This window comes from Saccoglossus kowalevskii, chromosome 17 (genome assembly GCF_978046115.1).
Source record: "Saccoglossus kowalevskii chromosome 17, keSacKowa6.1, whole genome shotgun sequence".
Classification (NCBI taxonomy): domain Eukaryota; kingdom Metazoa; phylum Hemichordata; class Enteropneusta; family Harrimaniidae; genus Saccoglossus; species Saccoglossus kowalevskii.
The window spans coordinates 19,054,389-19,078,568 of NC_140657.1; the positions used below are offsets into that span (position 1 = coordinate 19,054,389).

Here is a 24,180-nt window from a genome sequence, read left to right on the forward strand (position 1 = left end):
GTCAACTAACGTGTATGAAATCAAATTAGCATAACAAGGCGTTTGAATGTTGTCGCCATTTTATTACGTTTCAAAATGATTAAAAATGTGGGTGGGGTTTTCTTTTATAGTCTTGTTGATAATACGGACAAATATGGTTCTGTGACCGAGGTCGTGCTCCGATCATGTGACTTTCAGCCAATCAATGATGTTGTAACAAAGCATATTTGACGCTAATTGAAGGGTCGTCGTACCATCCAATCTCCGGCGTCGATTCACATAGTTGTTTGTGCTGTGACAGGCTTCAAAATTATTCAGAACTTGCGTTTCCTGGCAATTAATCTTACACGACGAGAAGGTGAACTTAAATTAAAGTGCAAAAAACAAAACCGGTACAGTAGAGAACATTAAATACACGGAACTCCAAAATCAACTAATAATCCGGAATCAAATTGTCGTACGTTCAATCAGTCCGTCTAGAAGTGGTAGAAGACAAGATCGAAGTAACACATTGAATCGGTGAGAAACCAATTGAAACCCAAAACAACAAATATCCACTTTTTAAGCAGAATAACTGGCGACAATGGCCAATGAGAAACCACTAGCCATGAATTATAGATCTTTGTGGTCATGGATTTTAAAGAATTGCTTAATATCAGTTACATGTCTTTAATTTATAATTGACTTTTATTATATGCCAAACTATTTACTCCAAACAAGGTGTAGACGAGGGCGTGGTTGGTATCTATCCACACAATTCTTTTGAAAATATATTGTAAATAGTTAGCGAATTCTTACAATCATTACTCTCATGCCATATTGTGCTGAAATTGGCAGCCTGGGTAACACTTTAGAATCTACTTAAAATAAGATCGAAAGTAATTACGATGGCTTCTTGTTAGTTGGAAATTTCAATATTAACATTGTACATGTTCTGACACCGACAGCTAAGCATTTTGTTGATACCCTCTCGTATTCATAGTTAGAACAAATTTTAAGTACGTCAACTAGAGTAACAAAATATAGTAAGTCAACTATAGATCACATTTACACTAATTTCTACAATATGCAGAATTCCCACAGATTTGTTTTTATTTTATTAAATGGCCATATGATCTGCGATTTTTTCGTCAAGACCATTCCTATGACAGTTTATTGTATTGTAAAGACGTTAATTTGACAACTAATAATTTCAGTCAAATATTTTTTTGATATCTGCAATAAGCAAGCTTCCCATTTAATCCCAAAAGATAGTAAACGTGTAAAAAAAGATAAATCATGGATAATTGCAATCAGGAAATCAATTAAAACAAATTCTATTTTGGGGAAGTTATCAAAAGAAGAAAATCACAAGAATGTCGTAGCAAAAAACACCGGAAGACTCTGACTCGTTTTTAGAAAGCACGTATAAAACAATATTTCAATATTTTCAAGAGTAACTTATGACTCAACAACTTTTATCAGGTTCTAAAAAAACAAACATGAAACAAATATCAGCTTCAGCTGATTTTAATGTAGATTGAATATTAGGGGCATAGTGTCCATCGAGTGTGGAGTGGAAAATGTTGACTCAGTAGTACTGTAACTACATATATAGTAGAACATTTGGTGATTAGTTATGTAATATCATCTATCAATATCACGAATAAAAAGCATCACGTGACTGTTTGCGTTATAATCAGATGATTTTAATATTCGACAGGCTACGTGGCTTGGAGGCAGTACAGAATTTAACAAAAAACTTACCTTACTTTAATAGAGTCACATCGATGTGAATCTTTTGTTGAAGCTGTTTAAAATCAGCTATTATGTGTATTGCATTTTTCTTTGACTAATTAATTACAATAAATATTTAGCGAAATATTTATTTAATATTTACGAATATTTAACCCGTGGTGTGGTGGGTTATATGCACTGGAATACACTGCAGATGCGCGCTGTACTAATGATATAAGTGTATTTGCATATGAATAGTTGGGTATCGTATGTGAAGTCAATGACTCTCGTACTGCAGTACGTGCCTCAATTGTGTGATAAGTGGAGCAGGTAAACCAGATGTTATTTGCTGTTGACGACCATGTATTTTCATCAGTTACTGCTCCAATTTGATATTTGAAATAAGGAAAGGAAAAGCTGTCAGAATAACTATTCAAGTAAAACTACCTTCAGAATGTGAGTCAAACAGACTGACCACTAGACCACGGAGACTACACGTCTGGCTATGAAGCAAGCATTGATGTTGGCGCTCGGGGTTTCCATTATGTTTCGTGGGTTCGAATTTTGCATGAGGCTATTTGTAACTTTTCACATGGTCTTATATCTAATTCAATAAATATTGAATTGCAATACATATTGCGTGGACATATTTGTTTTATTCCAAATAGCGTTGAATGTTCTTGTTCTTTTACTCAAAACTCTGCTTTCACAAATAAAGCGTCTGAATAATCCTAAACGACGTATATTATTACAATATACTGTAGTGTATGACCAGGGGTGTATTGATGGTTGGCACAAGGTACAATGTCTAGCCTGTCGGACCATGCTTTTAACAAGCATGCTGTAAACAAGGCAGTTTGCTAATATTTCGACCAGCCTGCCTTCTTCCTCGTCCGTACGAAATTCCACCATCATGAAGTATGCATCACGAGACTAAATACTGCCTTCTCATTGGATAAAGGTTGCACAGCAAAGTGGGGGAATGGGTGACTACGTAAACGATTACAACCCCGACTCAAAACGTTTTATTAAACATGTGGAATTGTTCAAAGTGAACAAATCTGACTTCGTCTCGACTGAAGACTGTGTACTTATGGGGCACCGGGTTACAGATGTTGTAAGGCATCTTTTTTATTCCATTGGTAGGGCTATTTCGTCAAAACATCAAAATCATAGTTTATTAGATCAAACTATTGAGTATACCTATTATAAATAGAACTATTGATCAAAAATGATAAACTGGAACAGGATGGTATGGTAATCGCTGCTCTAAATGTCTTACTAATGTGTCAATGTGTTTTTCATTGATTTGCTCTTTCATGTATTTTTCATCATCGTGCTGTTTACATTTCCAACATCAACTGCTTTCATCTGTTGTACAGTAGAAATGGGCGCACCATAAGTTTTAGTAAACTGTATTCGAATTCAGGTGTCTGTGGCGCTTTGGAATGTTGACTGCCATGAGACATTAAAACACACAATAGCAACATTAATAGTAACTCGTCAATAGGTGAAAAAATGACAGCTTAATCGTCACAACGTGACTCTAACTCTGAAACAACCAGGTTACTGATGTAACTATCGTTCATCCTAGCTACCGAAATCTCGATGCCGGCGAGTTGAAGACGGTTGAATGGGCTTCCGAACTTTGTTATGCATGTAGACTGGGCATACATACTGTAATTGTTGTCATAAAAGTCGTATAACTGTCATAAACTTGTGCTGAATTACTTGAAAAATAGAACCGCGTTGGCTGCTTGACACGATATGAGTTGAAGACAATAAACAGTGCAATGAATTAATATAGCAGTAGTATAGAGATCTTTCTTCACAACGCCGTGAACGAGCTGATCATCTGTTTGTCTTCAATGCACTCTGCTACATTTCCGGCGATCGTTGATGCATTGAGAGCGACGGTACATAACGGTTGTATGATATCACTTGATTTCAACGGCTCCATCATTTTAAGAAATCTGACACACAATTCCCCAGATTCATTCAACAAAAATGGCAGTTTAGAGTTTATTGTTCCATAACATGACAAAATATTTTGGTTGCTGAATGGTGCTTTCTTTAATTGTGAATGGTGATATTGCTAACATTCCTGGATGGATTTGCCCCTGCAATACATTGCATTCTCGTAGATTGTCCTTTAATGGTAAACCGAGCTATATAATTAGATCCAGTACTGGGTCAAAGTTCATTATGTAGGTTGTTCTGCCAGGGAATATAGAACGGTGAAGTCTAATGTGATGGCGTCTCTGTTTACTTTAGATTGAATGATGTCTACAATTTTAGATTAGCAGTGACTGTCAACCCCAGTTTCATGGCATCTCAATGACCCGGAGTTGCTCTTTGAAAGTGAACTAATACGTCTGGGTGGAGTTTTATTCCATTATCTCTACAGAATTAAAGCTAGTCGCGACCTCTGATCCACTCGTTTTCACAACCTGAGGCTTAATTAAGCCTAGTAGAAGTCACAGATTTTTCATCTGACGTTGACTTTGAACTTCTTCTGTACTGAGTCTTTGTTGTCGTTTCGGTCGGCGTTCTTGCGTTTACTGGAGGTTATACATTTCAGCATGGATAGGTTGTACTCTCGCACTAGACAGTAGGCTTTTCGACAGTGCTAAATATATAACCACGATTTGGCTGTTTAATATTAGCCGTACTTTGCATAATAATTAAGTATAATCAAATTACTACGTAATCGTACATATATAAGTTCTGTGAAATTTGCGGTGGTATAGTGGTATGGGACTGACTTGTAACTCGTTTACCTACAAAGCTTGCCTACACATGCAACACTAATACAAATTCATACTAAATGCTGTATAGGTTCAAAACCCTGGCCTACGTTGGGTCAAGTAAGCAGGTTGCTTTCCTTCTTTTAATTTAGCAAACAGGTGTGTTGAAGCACACAATCTGTTAATTACCAGGTCTATGCAAGGCAGCTAAAATAATTGGGTCAAATTCTCAAAAGTTGGTTATATATGTTTAGGTCTTTCACAACGCATTTCAGATAAAACGCAGTGAAATAACCTATTAGCTTACAATAACCATATCATTTTAACTCTACGAACGCTGATAGTTCATTTCGTGGTGTGAGACTTTAATGTACAACGTCGGTATATAGCGTGTGTGCTATGTTACTAGTGACATGGGAAATGTTTTAATAAAAATATAAATCGAAGATAAATCATTGATAGTTACAGCTATTGTCTCTTCAAAATCGCTGTATGGAAAGTTGCAAGAGAAAATAAATAAATTGTAAATAATATTGCAGAAATAATTTTATCTAATTCCACGATACCGCCAGAGTTTTGTGTCAATCCTCACCTGCGACTCGGATTGATGCTACTCTGGCAATAATTACGATGGTAAGACGAAATAATGATAAAATAATAAACAATAATAGTACAATAATTACCCAATGATGGTGAAAAAATTCCACAATTATGGTAAAATAATGAAATATTAATAGTATAATATTAATGGTAAGATTGGTTAGAGTGTTTTCTGACTTCAAACTAAGAGAAAATATTATGGGATTATATATCACATGTATACATATCCGTTAACTCGTCTATTCATATGGAACGCGATATGAACACCATCACCTCTATTTCTATAGAAATCACTACGCGTTGTTGAAATATATGGAGAATGCTAGCATAGCTGTGAATGATGTGTTTGCTGCTGCTGTTTTGGACTTTATTTCACGTATCCGTGACATACACAAGAAACAAGCCAGGATTATCTATTAGTCGTATCGATATTTTGACTGGGATTTTACGCTCAAAAAACAGCAAAAACTGAATGTTAAGAATGTTAAGTTTATTAACTCTCATTGGCTGTCATTTGAACCATATGTTTGTCTTGTGTCAGATTGTGATTGTGATCAGATATATTGACTCTTTAAATCTCGAAGGGACTTTTTAAACTGTTTGTCCAATTGTTGGTGTGCATTGCTAATTACGGTGACATAGCTGCCTTCTGTTGATCAGGGACTATGTGCTGATTGAGTTCGACTTTCTCATTCAGGATTCTTTATTGATATTTCTGGATATGGCTCATTATCAAGCTCAGCATAATTTCTGCCAAGTCACCAAATGTGAAATTGTTATTTACTTTCAGATGCTAAATAAGTGCCATGGTACAAACAAATTAGACTGGCACAGTCTGGGCGATTTATTTTTTTTGAATTTAAAATTAAATTTAAAAAATAGCGCAATAGAGGTGTTAACGCGAAATCCCCTGTAACCGCGAAATCACCCAGACTGGACGTTTTTGCCGCGCCTCCTGTGGTGAAAGCAAGAACTAGTGTGTTTTTCATAATAGTTTTTATGTTAATGAGCAGAATGACAGGCAAGAACGTTATCCAATCAGAGTGATTTGACCTTTTAAACTATATCTAGTTAACTTTGGTACATGAAGACTTCACTTTTCTTTTATTATAACAAACGAACTACTATTTATAATGTTTCGTCCAAATTATTCTAGTGGAGAGAAGTAGCCTGCGTGTAGCTTTATCTCGCATGGGTTACAGTGAAGCGCGATCTGGACAGAAGACCCACAATGTTTACCTCATTATGCAGCGCGCACGCTACCACTCCTTTTCTGTATCCGTTCAGTGATGTCACTGCATATCATGAATAAATAATAGCAACAGATTAGATGCAAATAAGACCAGTCTCTGGTCACCCCACCTTTCGCAAAACTATTTTCCCTTTTTTTAACTGAAAAAAATCACTACAGATGGGTCAGTCTAAAACAAATGTATATGTACAGTGATATAAATAAAACGTGGTTTGCAACAAATGTTGGTAAATATCTTAAAGTTTTGATAAAAAACAATACTTTTATCATAATGGAATGTTAGTTCGTGAACTTTTTCGTTCAAAAAACATATATTTAATCGCTTTCACAAATATTCTATCACAAAAGAAACCAGCTATATTAGGTTGTACAGGTTTGGTCTCCTGGAGGTCTCTTTGGAGGTCACCGCAATAACTGTTTTCGAGCACATCAACAAATTATTGTATTTCCTAGCATAGAGGTGCAAATAAACACAATGAACTTAGTTTGTAGGCCGGGTACAATGGGAGTGCCTATTATGTGGAATCAGACCTTCGCTTAAATAGAAAATATAGAAAACCGGAAAAGACTATTTCGCGATCAACAAAACTACGACATAAGAAGAAAATCGAATTTGTTGTGGCAGAGACGATGGATCTACATCTTGTCAGTTCGTATGCGTGCAGAAAATGTGGACTGAGAGCGTCGACTCTGCCAAAAAACAGGGACTATCATTTGCATATGAAAGTACCCGAACCTGGTAAGAAATCTTACCAGTGAATTGCAGAACCGGACAGTCGGTCGTGTCTAACGGCACTCCATACTTCCTTTCCCGATGCTCGCAATTTATTCACTCTTATTACTTTTATACACAATATTTATTAATAATAACAGATTAATATTAGGTACGACCGACTGTCGACAGTCTAGTTGTGTATTAAGTTCGTTGCTAGAACCATCTTATTTTCGGACACCGGAGTAAAATCTACTAAGATAGTCATCAAGTACATCTAGGGTCATTTGTGTATCTGCCGAACTTCAGTTGAATGTGTACTTTTCAACCATTTCATGAACTAGTTAACTGTATTTTTTGTGGTGGTGGATCAGTTCAAACTTGTCGATGTCTAAGAATGTCGCATATCGCTAGGAAACTTGGTTTTCCCGTCTTTGTTACCTTGAATTTGACCTTCATTCGCATTATTCTGAGCGAGCTGGTCTGCCAGTTCTTACAGTTCTGCAACTTAGCTATTTCCTAGGAGATCAAAATTCACATCCGCCATATGACAAAGAATATATATATTTCGCGCTAAATCTACATGAGCATTTTAAAATAGAATGCCACACTTTTCCTTCAAATCATTGGTTTTATTAGTTCATTAGCATACACATTTATTTATTCTATAATTAAAGTAGTCACTTGTTTCAAAATCATATTTTGTTTACTGAAAATAGTTCCATCAAGTGATGACGTCACACTGCGGGGATACGCGTGTGATATTTATTTTTGGGCAATAATTTCACCACATTTAAAATTATAATGTACATATTCAAACATTTATTACCAAAATACAGCTAAAGGCATGAAGCAGGAGATGTTATTAAACGACATTTTGCAGAAGAATAGTAAGTAATAACCATGCGCCAGAGAATAATATGGCTGTCCAAATAGTTGGCGACCTGAAAGAGCTCATTTGGATCCTAGCTTAAAAACTTTTGTGAATGTTTGAAAAAACATGTACAGTACTATATTAAACAATAAATGACAACATGCGATCATGTCTGGGTAGTTATATACATAAAATTTAATTATGATGATGAGCTAAAACATTCTAACCAGCAAATGCTCAAAGCAAAAAATATAAAAGACCAGAAAATGCTCAAAGCAATCAATGAAACAGAAATTGATCAAAACAAATCAAAAAAACGTCGAAAAACGATCATATAATAGTCGAAACATTTTCTTATTTTCTTAGATTTGCTCATCTATTTTGAACTTTTTGGCGAATTTGTTAGGGTCTTGTCGGACTGCAATATGGCGATACCAATCTCCGCTTCTGTATGTCAACTGTTGGCAAAGTTGTGTATTATTTCTACTTTTATAGACCAGTCGTGTCAAATTACTACTAATTATAGAGCTAGTTGTTTGGAACGGTCTGCATTGGTTGTTATGCACTTTTAAAAGACCCCGAAAGTGTGCCAATTCGACTTCAAAACGTGGTCCAAATTGTCGAATTTTTCTCCACAATGTTCTGTTAAAATAATTGTAAAAGAGATAATCTGCATTTGACCACTTATATACGTTGTGTCGAAATGTGTCTGTGATGGTTTCGCGTGTGGTACGTTGATTTTGTGCTAAATATACTATGTCTTCAAAACTCCAACACAGCAAATTTTTCAACAGAATCAGAGATTCGTCGAAGTATTCAAGTATAAGAACTAGGTCAAATTCTTTGTCCAGTCTCATAATGGCTTCATTCACAATAGTTTCATTGAGTGTGGATTCAAATGACAAACCAAATTCCCTTAACTGATTATTTCTACCCGCCGATTTTTTGGAGCTCTGTGGTTTTTCAAGGAATGCTTGCATAGACGCCATTACTTCTTTTCTATGACTGAAAAAATTCATATGTGACTCCGTACGTGCGTGGCTGGCTCTCTTAAAATGGTCACATAAATAGGGTTGTCTTCCATGAATGAGTTTATTGTTTTTCTCTTGTACGACACATGACCAGTAAGGATATTGTATTTTGAAGATGAATTAACAACGCCACCAATCGGTGGCAGTATTATCGACTGACTGAGATGCACTTTTCGTATATGTCCGTTTTTTGTATTACGAGTGGAAAACACGAATGAGAGTTTATTTGCATATCCGTAGCGGCAAAAAATGCAATGGAGTGAAGTACTTCCTGTTTTATGAGTTTTTATAAAGACAATAATCCCTGCTGGTTGGCACGTTGATGGTGTGGTTGGTGCCGGTGTCTTTGATGTACCATCTACTACACGTGACACACTAAGTGGCAGCGAGTTGCTTAAGAATCGGCTGTACCATGTCCCAATAGTTCCGATAAGTAGTAACGAGGTCAATATCTGTGAAAATAATCAGTTCAGTGTTATAATGAACTTTATGGCAACGAGAGTAAAACAATTAACTGGGAAGTACATTACCCTGCATAGTTTAGTTAGGAATATAAACGTTACAGTGCACAATGAAGAGTTTTAAAGAATACATTTGTTTTGGACCTATGTCTATGTATCAGACGATTCGAGTCTAGATTCTAAAATATAAGTAAGCCCATCACATACAAAATCGGCATGAACAAGTACAGAACTTAACATAATCACATGACATAACATCAGAAGTAATGAACGTGCAGAAGATGACAGCAGTCATTTTGTCATGTTATTACACACGTAGGAAGTGATATGCTGTAACACAGATATATTAGACAGCTATAATTTTCTTATGTAAGTTGCGTTTTGTAATGTAATTAAATGATCTACAAAATATTTTTCTGAACATGATAAATGTGTATTTAAAATACATTTTAATCTTTGCGCCAGGCCCTGCACGGCAAGTCACTGTTATATGGTTCTAATCAAACGCAAAGCCAATGATTATGATAATGGTGCTACAATTTTAATTTGTCATATATATTTGTAACATGTACGCATGCTACAACAGAAAAACGCTTAATATGGCTGGTTTTCAGATAGCTGGTCACGAATGTGTGGTGTTTATGATTAAAAAATCGAAAAACAAAACAAATAAAGGTATTTTCTCGGAAATGATGAGATAAACACAAAGAAGGTTTATTTTTCAATCACAATGTGTTGATTATTTTGCGAATTTCTCAGGTGAATCTGCCATATGCACCATACATGACATTCAGAATTCCCGGTAATGTCATCGCAATTGGGTTTGCTTGTGATATTTATTTCTTGAAATTTATCTATTTATGAAAAATAACAAACCATCAATCGCATTTAAAAAAACTATATACAAATTATATGAAATGATACAGAGTGCTGATTGAAATTTGAAAATGTGTTGCACATAATTAAATTAAAAAAGAGAAACAAGTTACGAATGTCATTCCGTATGGAGTTGCGAAAATATCTCGTATTGTCCATCGTTCCAGTTTCATTGAATTAATCGACACAGTAAGTCTTGTTCAAGTACTTTCCTAATTATGTCACATACTTCATTGCAAGTCCTTCATCAGTTCACACATACTAAGCATCCATGAATAAAACATTTTTGTTGATTGATTCAGTTGAGATTGTGTACCGTCGCTTCAACTTATTCAACTTTAACTGCCTGTGTCTTAAGTGTTAGTTTGAGGCTTTCAATGCATTTAAAATAATACCAACTTACCGTCAGGACAAAGCATTTAATGTACGACATATTTCCCATCTTATAACACAGATATTTATGTTATGTTATCTCAATAAACACTAAAAAAAGTAAATGTTGAGAATTATTATTAATGTTAATGTGTTCAGCTTATTACGAGCATACGGGCAATATGCAAAAATTGTAATAAAGTACTAGCATTGCTATGTTATATAATATAGTACAAGTACATCAGGTTTTTAGTACATTTAATCTTATTAGAACTGGAAAGTGTGGCCGCAGGATACGCAGAATCACGAGCGTTCTTTTTGTGATGAAGTCGACACAGTTCAACACATATTAAATTGACCTGCATTAAGCGTCCATGGCGTAAATGAGAAAGCATAAATGCATGAACTGTTTGTGTTTTAAACACAAAAACAGCTTGCAATCGGCATTATTTTGTTGAATTATGAAACGAATGCTAGTGTATATGTATCTCAAGATGTATGACATAACTGATCAGTCCATACTGATCCGAGATGTGGCACTATAATGCCATACAATAAAACAATGTTGACCAAAGTAATGTGCATTAGGTTCCCCTATGCCCAAGTGTGAATGGAATCTTTCTAAGCACAACTGAGATATGGTTTTGAAATATCAGATTTACTTGATTAATGAACACATTTTCAAACACTTTACAGTTAGAATAAGAACGAATCCTCATAATCAAATCAAATCACAGATGGCCAGCTGGAATAAAACAGATTTGAAAACACTATTTTATCGTGGTGTGACAACAATTAGTTCACATGGTTTTGCAAAGAATCCTGGTTCTAAATGGATCACATAACATATTTGTGGCAGAATTATTTGCAAATTATATACAAATATTTAGGAACAATGCTGCCCAAGGTTCAAAGTTTCTTATATATAACATATTTACACGAATTCCTGGCACACATAGAGATCTCATGAAATATTTGTATCATGACAAAAAATGTCATTTCTGTCTTCCAAATATTCGCCATATCATACAAAATTTAAACCACATCATGCCACAAACGTGATTGAAAACGAGAATCATTTGAATAAATTATATAACGTATCCTTATTCTGTAAATTGTACGACAAATTAGTTGTGTTCACGCTACACGAAATAAGATTAAAGGTGATTTAGGCTTATCTCACATATTTGCATTTCGGCTATTGGATGGCCAGTCCTTAGCACGGGCTAAGGAGCGCCATCAGACGATGACTTTTGTTAAGCCGCTGTTTACGAAAAATCCTTTTAATTTAGCTTGCATATCCTAGTAAGCATTTTTTTCTATACCCCAGCGAGGAGTCCAACTGTTTCAACATTTCGCAGTCTTTCTATGTACTGTTAAAAACTCAAGACAGCAATGAAATCACTGACCGATCAAAAATATTTTATTTTTATTTTCAATTTGACCGGGTAAAGCACTCATCAGTAAAAAATACCAAATTGTTTGGCAATTTTTGTCCAAAAATTGAAGATAACAGCCAAACCACATGACTAATATATAGTTGGCTCCAGTCATACATTTTATATGCAAAAATATCAAGTTTCATACTGATCCAAATTTTGCCAAATCAATTGATTAAGTGAAGTGCACTAGTTCACAATAGGAACTTTTAGATTCATTCAGCAGTTTTTGAAACGAAATGATGAAAAAATCGCGAAAGGCTTGGATCCTAAAGAAGAAGAAAAATCAAGAAAAAAAACAGACTAATACGACACGAGCCCTTCAACCTTTGGCTCTTAATTACAATGATAACCAAAAACTCCCCTTAGGCTATGAAACCATATAAACAGGTACAGTCAATATAACCGTTCATCTATAGTGGTGCTTCAAAAGGCATGCCATAAAATTGGTCCTTTGTTATGCACCAATACACGCAATACAATGTTACTATTCAATCGACTTAAAAAACATGTTACTTGAAAAATATGGGCTATTATGAAAGAGTAAAGTTTGCAGTAATGCATACAAACAAGGATCCGAATTCGAAGCTGTGTGGGTATGTCCTTGAACTTTTTAACCAATGTAGTAACAGGACGTACCTCTTAACAAAATCAAGCAACCGCGACAAAATTTGCTGTGCGTTCATATCTTTTCCCACGTCCGTCTTTTTAGTCATTTCTGATACATTTCCTGACCTTAGATTTCCCCAACGCATAAATAGAAAGTGATAAAAGCTGGATATTTCTCGCATCACATCATCAAAACCATAGCTAGTCGATAATATGTTTACTAAACTCTCAGCAAAGTGAAAGCCGCGAAAAGAACGATTAGTTTGATCTTCTTTTTGTCGGGAGTTAGGGCTCCAGACCACGCGTAACTCCGATGGCAGCCATCTTATTCTTTCTGGTATTTCTGGTGGACTTGTTGGATACACCCGTACAACGAACATGTCGTCTGCTTTAGATTCTTGTGTATTCTTCCCACACTTTTGAACGAGAAATGTTCAAACCAATGTCTTTTCGTGCATGTAAGATGTAGGGGTAATACCATGAGGTCCATAGTAAACTACTGATAGTAGCAGACGTTTGACTTTTTCAATTTCTCGAGAGTCGTTCTAAAACAGTTTCCCCGTTTAGTAATTGTGTTCCCGTTTGACTTCAATAAAATGGCTGTTACGGAAAAACAACTTCAAACAGATTACAATCGGTGTTCGTGCTTGTGAATGTTTATCAAACATATTAATAATTGGTGATAGTGAAAATACGAGATATGTCAGAAAGACAGGTGCACCGCAGGCAGTAATGAAAGCCCAAGTCGGGAAAGTGAATCAAACTAAGCTATATCTAAGTTATGGACATTTTAGTTTAACCAATTAACCTACCTTGCAGTTCATTATGATCGGCAATGGTTAATATTGATAGTCTCGTTTAGACAATAGATTAGCTAATGGAATGTAGTCGAACTCATAGGACGAAACCATACAGGTCGAACTTGGACCAACCTTATTGGAATGAAGAGGTGATCAATAATGGACCAATGCATAGAGTGAGGTAATTTGACAGAGCTATACACACGGCCGATTCACTCAGTGACATTTTCGAGATAGTTAAAATAAGTTCGTTGTCAGGTATGACCTGACATCCCCTTAACCTAAATAGAAGCATCTTAATCTTATGCTAATGATCCGTTGGTTGAAAGGCTATCTAAATATAAATGTAAAGCGTATGCTGTAGTAATAAATGCTACTAAAACCACACAGTGACATATTTATATTCTGACCTCACTTTCCCGATCATGTTATGTCGAGGGTACTGGGCACACCTACATTGTAGCTGACCTTCAAAAACAAAAACGAACCCCTCCCCCGCTTTAATTCATATTCTGTATTTGATTTTTCCATTACCCATACACATGTTGATAATGTAAATGGTGCCTCACATATTTCCAAAGTAGAAATGCAACTTTAAGTATAAATCATGCCTGTCAAACATTGACAAGTATTTTTCCCGCCAACATTGCCCAAATCGTGTTACTTTATGTTATGAATTTCGAGATTAATATAATATATATATTATTAAAGGTACAACAGCTTATTAAGCAATCATTATTACATACCATACGACAACATTTATTTAATTTTTGTGTTATGAAAATAGCAAACCACAACATAAACATCAATAGGAATAAATGAAGAATACACTATGAAGGAAATTTAACACAAACGTCCGACAAATTCGTGTGGAAGTCAAGTCTCTTTGTCGAAACACACTCCTTAACGTTTATCATTAATTTTTTTTTTTGTTATACCATAGAATATAGGGAACATGTTTATGGTTATACTATGTGTCATAAGGTCTTACGTTGTCAGTGAAGTCACTGAGATCATTTCCATGGCAACATTCTATATAAATTAACTTTGCCTAAAGTAGTGAATGCCAAAATCAATGTAGGACATACATTAAACCATTATCGATGGAGTTTTCAGGGTAATATAACCGACTCAAAAAGTGCGATGTGAACTCAAAGCAACCAACCGCGATTTTGAATTGCACCCAGGTGCCTTTCAAGTGAACGCTTACATGGGTAATATTGAGAGGAACAGAATGCACGAACACGTCTAGTCATCGTAACTTGTGTCTACTTTATTGCCTATTATTTGTAATGTACGATCCATGGTGTGTGTCTCTCTCGCTGGCGTTTGACTGTGATAGGTGTTGTAATATATCTGGATTTGTCGTGTCGAGCTATGAAGTATTTGTGAGTTACTATAATTGTTTAGTATTAAATGTAAATTTATGTCAATACTTGCGTTTCCTGGTAATTAATCTTACACGACGAGAAGTCGAACTTAAAATAATGTGCGAAGAACAAAGCCGGTACAGTAGAGAACATTGAAAAACATGGAACTCCAAAATCAACTAATATTCCGGAAAATACCGATCAAATTGTCGTTCGTTCAATCAATCCATCCAGAAGTGGTAGAAGACTAGATTGAAGTAGCACATAGAACCGGAGAGAAATGAAAACCCAAGGAGAACATGTATCGACCACTTCTTAAGCAGACAAGAATTATCTGGGCACGGTACCTACTGAAACTGGCAAATGAAAACCACAAGCCATGAACTATAGATCTTTGTGGTCATGAATTTTAAAGATCGCTTAATATTATTTACATGTTTTAATTTATAATTGACTCTTATCATATGCCAAACTATTCACTCCAAACAAGGTGTAGGTGTGGGCGTGATTGGTATCTATCCACACAATTCTTTTAAAGCAAATATTTTAAATAGTTAGCAAATTTTTACACTTATTACTCTCATGCCATATTGTTCTGAAATTGGCGGCCTGGTTAACACTTAAGAATCTATACTTAAAAGAAGATCGAAAGTAATTACGATGGCTGCTTGTTAGTTGGAAATTTCAATACTGATATTGGAAATGTTCTGACTCGGACAGCCAAGTAGACTTACAAAACATAGTAAGTCAACTATAGATCACATTTACACTAATTTCTACAATATGCAGATTTCCCACTTGCTGCAGATTTGTTTTTATTTTATTAAATGGCCACATGATCTGCAATCTTTTCAATCTTGGTGATTAGCTATGTTATAGCATGTATCAATATAACGAATAAAAAGCATCACGTGACTGTTTGCGTTATAATCAGATGATTTTGATATTCTTCAGAACCACTAATCCTCGTATACGTCGTCTTTATAAATTGTATTGTAGCTTGCAAACTTAGCGACGACAGGCTACATGGCTTGGAGGCAGTACAGAATTTAAAAAACCTCACCTGACATATCGATGTGAATCTTTTGTTGAAGCTGTTTAAAATCAGCTAATATGTGTATTGCATTTTTCTTTGGCTAATTAATTACAATAAATATTTAGCGAAATATTTATTTAATATTTACGAATATTTAACCCGTGGTGTGGTGGGTTATATGTATTGGAATTCACTGCAGGTGCGCGCTGTACTAATGATATAAGTGTATTTGCATATGAATAGTTGGGTATCGTACGTGAAATCAATGAACCTGCAATACGTGCCTCAATTGCATGATTAGTGGAGCAGGTAAACCAGATATTACTACAGATTGGTCTTCACTATGAAGTAAACATTGTTGTTGTTGATAGGGGTTATTTGTAATTTGTAATTTCATAATACATGATATGAGCATATAATTATATTCATATTTCTAATGTATAATTCAATAAATATTGAATGTAAAGTAATTTAAATTATTCTTGACGAGATATACGTCATTGGTTATTGCAGTACACATTGCATGGAAATATTTGTTTATTTCTAATAGCGTTGAATGTTCTTGTTTCTTTACTCAAAACTCTAATTTCACAAATAAAGCGTCTGAATAATTCCAAACGACGTATAGTATTACAATGAACGGTGTATTGGTGGTTGCCACAAGGTTTTGTTTTTATTAACAACTTGCTAAATCTCTAGTCTGTCGGACTATGCTTTTACTATAAACAAGGCAGTTAGCTAACATTTCGACTAGCCTGACTTCTTTATCGTCCATTCAAAATCCCACCATCTTTAATATAGAATTATGTGACTGAATCCTGCCTTTTCATTGGATAAATGTTTCACAGCAAGATCGAGAGAGTGGGTGACTCCCGTGCACGTAAAAGATCACAACCCCGACTCAAAACGTTTTGAACATGAGGAATCTTTCAAAGTGAACAAATCTGACTTCGTCTCGACTGAAAACTGTGTACTCATGGGGCACGGGGTTACAGATATGGTAGGGCATCTTTTTAGTTCCATTGGTAGGGCTGTTTTGTCAAAACTTCGAAATTCAGACCCAATCATAGACCATTAAATCAATCTACAATTGAGTATACCGCATTTTAGAAGCACTTATTTTCGCATAGGACTCAATGGCGGATCCAGAGGGGGCCAAGGGGGCCATGCGCCCCCCCCACCCCATGCATGACGATTCATATGATCTGGATTACGTATAGCTTCTCTGCGATTTACGCTCCATATATCTTAAGCGAAGCTTGGACCTCACCCCCCCCCCCCCACCCACCCCCCACCCCCACCCCCAGCCATACATTTTGCTGGATCCGCCACTGCTGATGGGCTTTATACTGAGACTTTACTAGGGGTTTATCGCTTTCTTTTATTTTTAGAAATCCTTAGTGTACATACTGAAGTATGATCAATGATTCACTGCGTCAGAAGATAAATCGCGTTGATTGGGTTTCAGTATAATGTGTATTGTCAGGGTTTTCACTGCATCGCTTCCTTAATCGGTGATTGTTCAGTTTGAAGATGGTGAACATCAAAAATGATATCTGGGACAGGATACTAAAATGACGTCGTACGGCAATTGCTGCTTCATTTTGTTTCACTAATGTGTCAATGTATGTTTCATGTATCTGCTCTTTCATGTATTTTTAATCATCGGCGCGCTGTTTTACTACAATGTCTGACTTCTTGAGATTTGCGATAAATTTTGGCAATTACTTTTGAATGTTCCACATCGACTACATTCAGATGTTATACAGTATACATTGATGTAAAAGCGGTTTTAGTAGACTATATTCGAATTCACGTGATGAGCACAATGAATACAGATAGCAGTAGTTGAGAGATCTTACTTCACACAACACCGTGAACGAGCTTGTCAGCTGTTTGCCTTCAATGCATTCTGCTACATTTCCGGTCATCGTTGATGTATTGAGAGTAACGGTACATAACAGCTCTACCGTTTTAAGAAAGTTGACACAGTTGCCTAGAATCATTCAACAAATTTGACGTTTAAAGTTTATTGTTCACTAACGCTGACGTCCGTTGTTTCGTCCGACATGACAAAATACTTCGACTACTTCGGTTACTGAATGGTGCTTTTTTAAATGTGGATGATAATATTGCTAGCATTCTGTAGGGCGAGGGTTACCTCACAAACTTACGCTGTTGGGCACAATTTTCAGGTATCGGAATAATTGTTAAGTAGGGGACCGTTTTTATATATTTAACCCTATATCACCATTCAACCAAAATATGCGAGATTAACCGCAATAGCGAAACGCATAGCAAAATGTCATTAACTGTTTAAAAAAAGGGATAAACCTGGTAAAATAAAAAGATTTACAGTTACTTTGCTCTTCACCTGCCATATCAATGGGACTGTCTTCGTAAAAATCTGTGCTTCAAAACATAATCTCGTAATTATCAGGTCTAAATAAGGCAGCTAAACTGATTGTATCAAATTAAACTTCGGTTATGTAAGGAGAGATCTTTCACATTGTATTTTAGATAAAATCCAGTGAAAAAACCCATTGCCTAATACCAACCATATGATTTTAACGCTGATAGTTCATTTCGTGGTATGAAACCGTAATGTACAACGTCGGTATATAGGGTGTATGCAATGCTTTAATTGTTCACATTTCAGCAATAGCCCTTACAGATGGATACTAATGAAAGGGAAAGGTTTTATTGGAAATGAGAATCAGAGATAAAAGATTGATAGTTACAGCTCTTATCACTTTAATATCGGTGTGTGGTAAGTTACATAGAAAGATAAAAAGTTCATCTTTTTAAGTGTTTCGGAGTTAATCGGAGTCGCAGACAAGGACTGATGCTACTCTGGCGTAATCACAAAGGTAATAATATAATGAAACAATAATGGCATAATAATCACATTATGATTCCACAATAATGAAAAAGTAATGTAAACACAATAAAATAATAATGGTATAATAATTACTGAATGACAGTGAAAGAATTCCACAATAATGATAAAATAATGTAAACACAATAAAATAATAATGGTATAATAATTACTCAATGATGGTGAAAGAATTCCACAATAATTATAAAATAATGTAAACACAATAAAATAAAAATGGTATCATGATTACTCAATGATGGTGAAAGAATTCCACGATAATGATAAAACAATGTAAAAACAATAATGGTATAATTATTCAACGATAGTGAAAGAATTCCACAATAATGATGAAATAATGTAAACACAATAAAATAATAATGGTATGATAATTACTGAATGATAGTGAAAGAATTCCACAATAATGATAAAATAATGTAAACACAATAAAATAATAATGGTATAATAATTACTCAATGATGGTGAAAGAATTCCACAATAATTATAAAATAATGTAAACACAATAAAACAAAAATGCTATCATAATTACTCAATGATGGTGAAAGAATTCCACGATAATGATAAAACAATGTAAAAACAATAATGGTATAATTATTCAATGATAGTGAAAGAATTCCACAATAATGATGAAATAATGTAAACACAATAAAATAATAATGGTATAATAATTACTGAATGATAGTGAAAGAATTCCACGATAATGATAAAACAATGTAAACACAATAAAACAATAATGGTATGATAATTAATCAATGATGGTGAAAGTATTCCCATTGATAAAATATTGTAAACATAATAAAATAATAATGGTATAATATTCACTCGACGAAGGTGTAAACAATCCATATTAATAATAAGACTGATAAGAGTGTTTGCTGACTTTGAACTGAGAGAAAATATCACAGGATTTTATATTGATCACATGCATACACATAGTTTTCGTTTTTCGTAGTATAAATCGAGAACGAACTTCGCTTTCAGCTGGTCTATTTTTATGGAACGCGATATGACCCACTATGAACTCTATTTCTATTGAAATTACTACCCGTTGTTGAAATATATGTCGAATGCTTGCATAACCGTGAATGATGTGTTTGCTGCTGGTGTTTTAACTTAATTTCACGTATCCGTGACATACAAACAAAAGAAGCCAGGAATTGCATTATCTAATATTCGTATCGATGTTTAGACGGGGATCTTACGCTCAAAACAGCAAACTGATTCTAGAATGTTAAGTTTATTTACTCTCGCGGGCTCTTGTTTGAACCATGTTGTCTTGTGTCGTATGCTGATATGACCCCATTGAACTGACGACTTTCCTGAGAAACCCGAAACTCAAATAATTTTGTGTTGCTGAATAATACGAGATGTTCTGATTGTTTCGCCCGAAATCACGCGAGATAGAAAGTCGATTTCACGCTGGTGTGTTGTCAGTGTATTAAATTCGTTGTTAAACCATCAGTCCTTACAGTTCTGCAACTTAGCTATTTCCTAGGAGATCAAAATTCACATCCGCCATATGACAGAAAATATATATAACGCGCTAAAACTACATGAACTTTTTAAATAAATCGTCCCACTTTTCCTTCAAATTATTGGTTTTCTTAGTTCATTAACATTTATTCTATAATTAAAGTAGTCACTTGTTTCAAAATCATATTTTGTTTACTGAAAATAGTTTCATCAAGTGATGACGTCACACTGTGGGGATACGCATGTGATAACAATAAAATATTTAATTCTGGGCAATAATTTCATCGCATTGAAAATTATAATGTAATGCTGAAAACTTAAAAAGACCAATGCTAAAGAAAATGATCAAAATAGAAAATGTTCAGAACAGAAAATATAATCACAAAACGTCGAAGAAACAATTATACAGTGGTCGAAGGATTTTCGAATAGGATTACCATTTCCTAAATTAGATTTGCTCATTAAATTTGAACTTTTTGGCGAATTTGTTAGGGTCTTGTCGCACTGCAATACGGCGATACCAATCCATGTTACTGGATGTCAACTGTTGGCAAAGTTGTGTATTATTTCTACTTTTATGAACAATTCGTTTCAAATTACTCCTTATAGTGCCATTTGTTTGCTATGTTCTTTCAAAAGATCCCGAAAGTGTGCCAATTCGATTTCAAAACGTGGTCCAAATTGTCGAATTTTTTCCCACAATGTTCTGTTGAAATAATTGTAAAAGAGATAATCTGCATTTGACCACCTATATACGTTGTGTCGAAATGTGTCTGTGATGGTTTCACGTGTGGTACGTTGATTTTGTGCTAAATATATTATGTCTTCAAAACTCCAGCACAGCAAATGTTTCAACAGAATCAGAGATTCGTCGAAGTATTCAAGTATAAGAACTAGGTCGAATTCTTTGTCCAGTGTCATAATGGTTTCATTTACAATCCTTTCATTGAGTGTTGATTCAAATGACAATCCAAATTCTCTCAACTGATTATTTCTACCCGCCTCATTTTTTGAGGTACGTGGCTTTTTAAGGAATGCTTGCATGGACGCCATTACTTGTTTTCTTTGACTGAAAAAATTCATATGTGACTCTACGTGCGTGGCTGGCTCTCTTAAAATAGTCACATAAATAGGGTTGTCCTCCATGAATGAGTTTATTGTTTTCCTCTTGTACGACACATGACCAGTAAGTATATTGTATTTTGAAGATGAATTAACAAAGCCACCAATCGGTGGCAGTATTATCGACTGATTGAGATGCTCTTTTCGTATATGTCCGTCTTTTGTATTGCGCGTGGAAAACACGAATGAGAGTTTATTTGCATATCCGTAGCGACAAAAGATGCAATGAAGTGAAGTGCTTCCTGTTTTATGAGTTTTTATAAAGACCATATTCTCTGCTGGTTGGCACGTTGATGGTGTGATTGGTGATGGTTGTGTGGTGAACCATCTACTATCACGTGACACGTTAAATGGCAGTGGCCCGGGTGTGAATCTACTGTATAGTGTCAAAATAGTTGCTATAAGTAGTAACGACATCAGTATCTGTAAGAAGAAATTCATTTAGTTTTATAAAGAACTTTATGGCCACGAGAACAAAACAATTAACTTGCATCACCCACAAGTACATCACCCACAATAATTATATTAAAGGGCGGTGGTCGTCGCGCAACGTATGCGCGAGATATGGGTCTCATATAAACAAAAATGGCGACTGAGACTGTTGTGCAAATCAACGAGACGTTACTAGGCATTAATTATGTAGACGATTGGCATGCAATAAGTCGACGGCGGTAATTATCACTCGTCGTGCCAAGGGTGAAACTCGTAATTTCCATTAGAAGATCACATCGGATTGTGGGAAAATCATTGTTTATCATCGCAAATGTTGCACATGCGCAGCGCGACGACCACCGCTCTTTAATAATGTAAGCGTCATTATATTATATGCATATATGTACAATTGTTTGTGACCCTTGTGTCCACGCTGTACACGTGTCAAAGAATGTGAGTGTACAGATCACAGTATTCAAAATAGTCGGCCTGAACAAGTGCAAGACAAATTAGGTCATAGTCACATGACATAACATTTCATAATAAACTTGCCTAGATGTCATCAGGTTAATTCTGGCATGTCAGTAATCACTTTTTCTGGCAGTGATTGATACCAATCAGACAAATGTGACAAATAAGGAATTTATATAAATTGCCAATCACATTGAAATGTAGTTAATCTACATGAATGTACTCACATTCTCTCTCTCTCTTTCTTCCGCCCCTCTCCTTCTCCCACTCCTACCTCTCCGTTCTTCCTCTCCCTCCAGTGATTATTGTGTAACTACTTTCTTAATTAGGTCACTTAATTGATTCTAAGTCCTCCGTCAGTACATACTAAGCAGCCACACATAAAGCATTTTTGATTAATTTCGATTGGGATTGTCTACCGTCACTTCAACTTATTCAACTTCAACTGCCTGTGTCTTAAAGCGAACCTAAATGCGGCCTTATTTATAGTTGTGTATATTCTAAACTGTATTCGAAATAATATTGCAGTGGTATAATAATTATAACTGTAGCTTGGATAGGCATTTGAAGTGCTTGCAATTAAACACTATGGAGGCCATTCATGGAGGGGAATAAATAACGAACGAACATATTTAACATCCGTGTACTTTTCAAAGCTATGACGATTTAGTATCTGATCGCATTCGTATACGCCATTGTACATAGCCGTTCCTGCTGCCAAGCATTGTGTACTACTAGTATAAACTCAACTTTTATATGCACAATGTGCTTTTTATAACTTGGGTTAGAGCCTTATGCGTTTGAACCACAGTATTCTGAGAGTGAAAGCCCAATTACGTCAAAGTACCGTACTTCCCTATATTTTACTTGGTATTTATCGAGTTGAGAGCATTCACGATTATAAGAGTGTTTTTACTGGGCGTCGACGATATTCGACGAGTGCATGGCGAACGTACACAACGTGGTTCGCATCTTTTCTATTCTGTCATTTACTCAGGATGAACCCCGATGTTGCAATTCTGGAGTAATCCGTATTTCTTCGAGTAGTAGCTTTCGAAAAGCCAAAAATGTGATCGTTAAGTAGTGTACCTTGTTATTGGGCATGGTTTACTTTGAGAATACCATGAAAGGCCTAAGGTTTGAACGATGAGACATGTTGGCGACCGCGAAAGGTGTTTAAATTCTTCCTCCACACTCAGTTTACCCACGGTTACTATTAACCGTCGTTTATATTTCGGAAATTGCGAATCGTCAGTTTTTAGGGAAAAAATCATCGTTTTTTTCGTTGCAATCAGTGCTACAGGTCGCATTTTAACATTGCGGTAATTCACTTCCGCATTGCGTTAAAAATCATCGTCAATAATCGGAAAAATTCATCATTACGACACATCATTTTGATTGGTTAAAGAAAGACATGACCTGTTATGTCAAAGGAAGTTGTTCCAGGTCAAATCGTGCTGAAAAACCTCATGGTGGAAAATTGCTTGCCGTACGATCGAAAACATACCGAAACGAAGATAATGATAAATGCCTTCGTTCACTGTTTCCTCACAGACCCTACCCATTATTTCACCGTAAATTCAGACGGTATATAAATCGTATTGTAATAAAATGTGTGTGTTTTTTATGAACATGTTTGTTTCTTCATTGTAAGAGTCGTTCAAATCAATGACGCATTTTTTTTCAAAAATAAGTATTATTTTCCCCGAGCCCGGCGTGGTGAACGAATAATTTGTTTGGATAATAATTCCTTGTTTGCAAGATGGTTTCAGTGTTTAACCCCAAAACAAAATCATTTTTTCTGAGTTGGTCCTCGAGTACAAGCTCATCCCTTACTTTTCCCTTACGTGTTCATGCCTCCGGGCTTATGATCATTGAAGTACGGTATACTGTGAAGATTCAGATCAGCCCA

At 35.4% G+C, this 24,180-nt stretch overlaps 2 protein-coding genes across 2 annotated transcripts; both read right to left on the reverse strand.

Moving 5' to 3' along the window:
- Positions 1-7,722: 7,722 nt before the first annotated feature.
- LOC146732710 (galactosylceramide sulfotransferase-like) lies at positions 7,723-13,688 on the reverse strand. Its single transcript, XM_085492071.1, has 2 exons — positions 13,481-13,688; positions 7,723-9,363 (listed from the first exon to the last, which is right to left on the reverse strand). The coding sequence occupies exons 1-2, from the start codon at positions 13,490-13,492 to the stop codon at positions 8,896-8,898; spliced, it is 480 nt and encodes a 159-aa protein (XP_085348197.1). The 5' UTR covers positions 13,493-13,688; the 3' UTR covers positions 7,723-8,895.
- Positions 13,689-20,846: 7,158 nt separating this feature from the next.
- Positions 20,847-21,782, reverse strand: LOC102810155 (galactosylceramide sulfotransferase-like). The gene has a single exon (XM_006813785.1). It carries the CDS (start codon positions 21,780-21,782, stop codon positions 20,847-20,849), a length of 936 nt encoding a protein of 311 aa, XP_006813848.1.
- Positions 21,783-24,180: the final 2,398 nt, after the last annotated feature.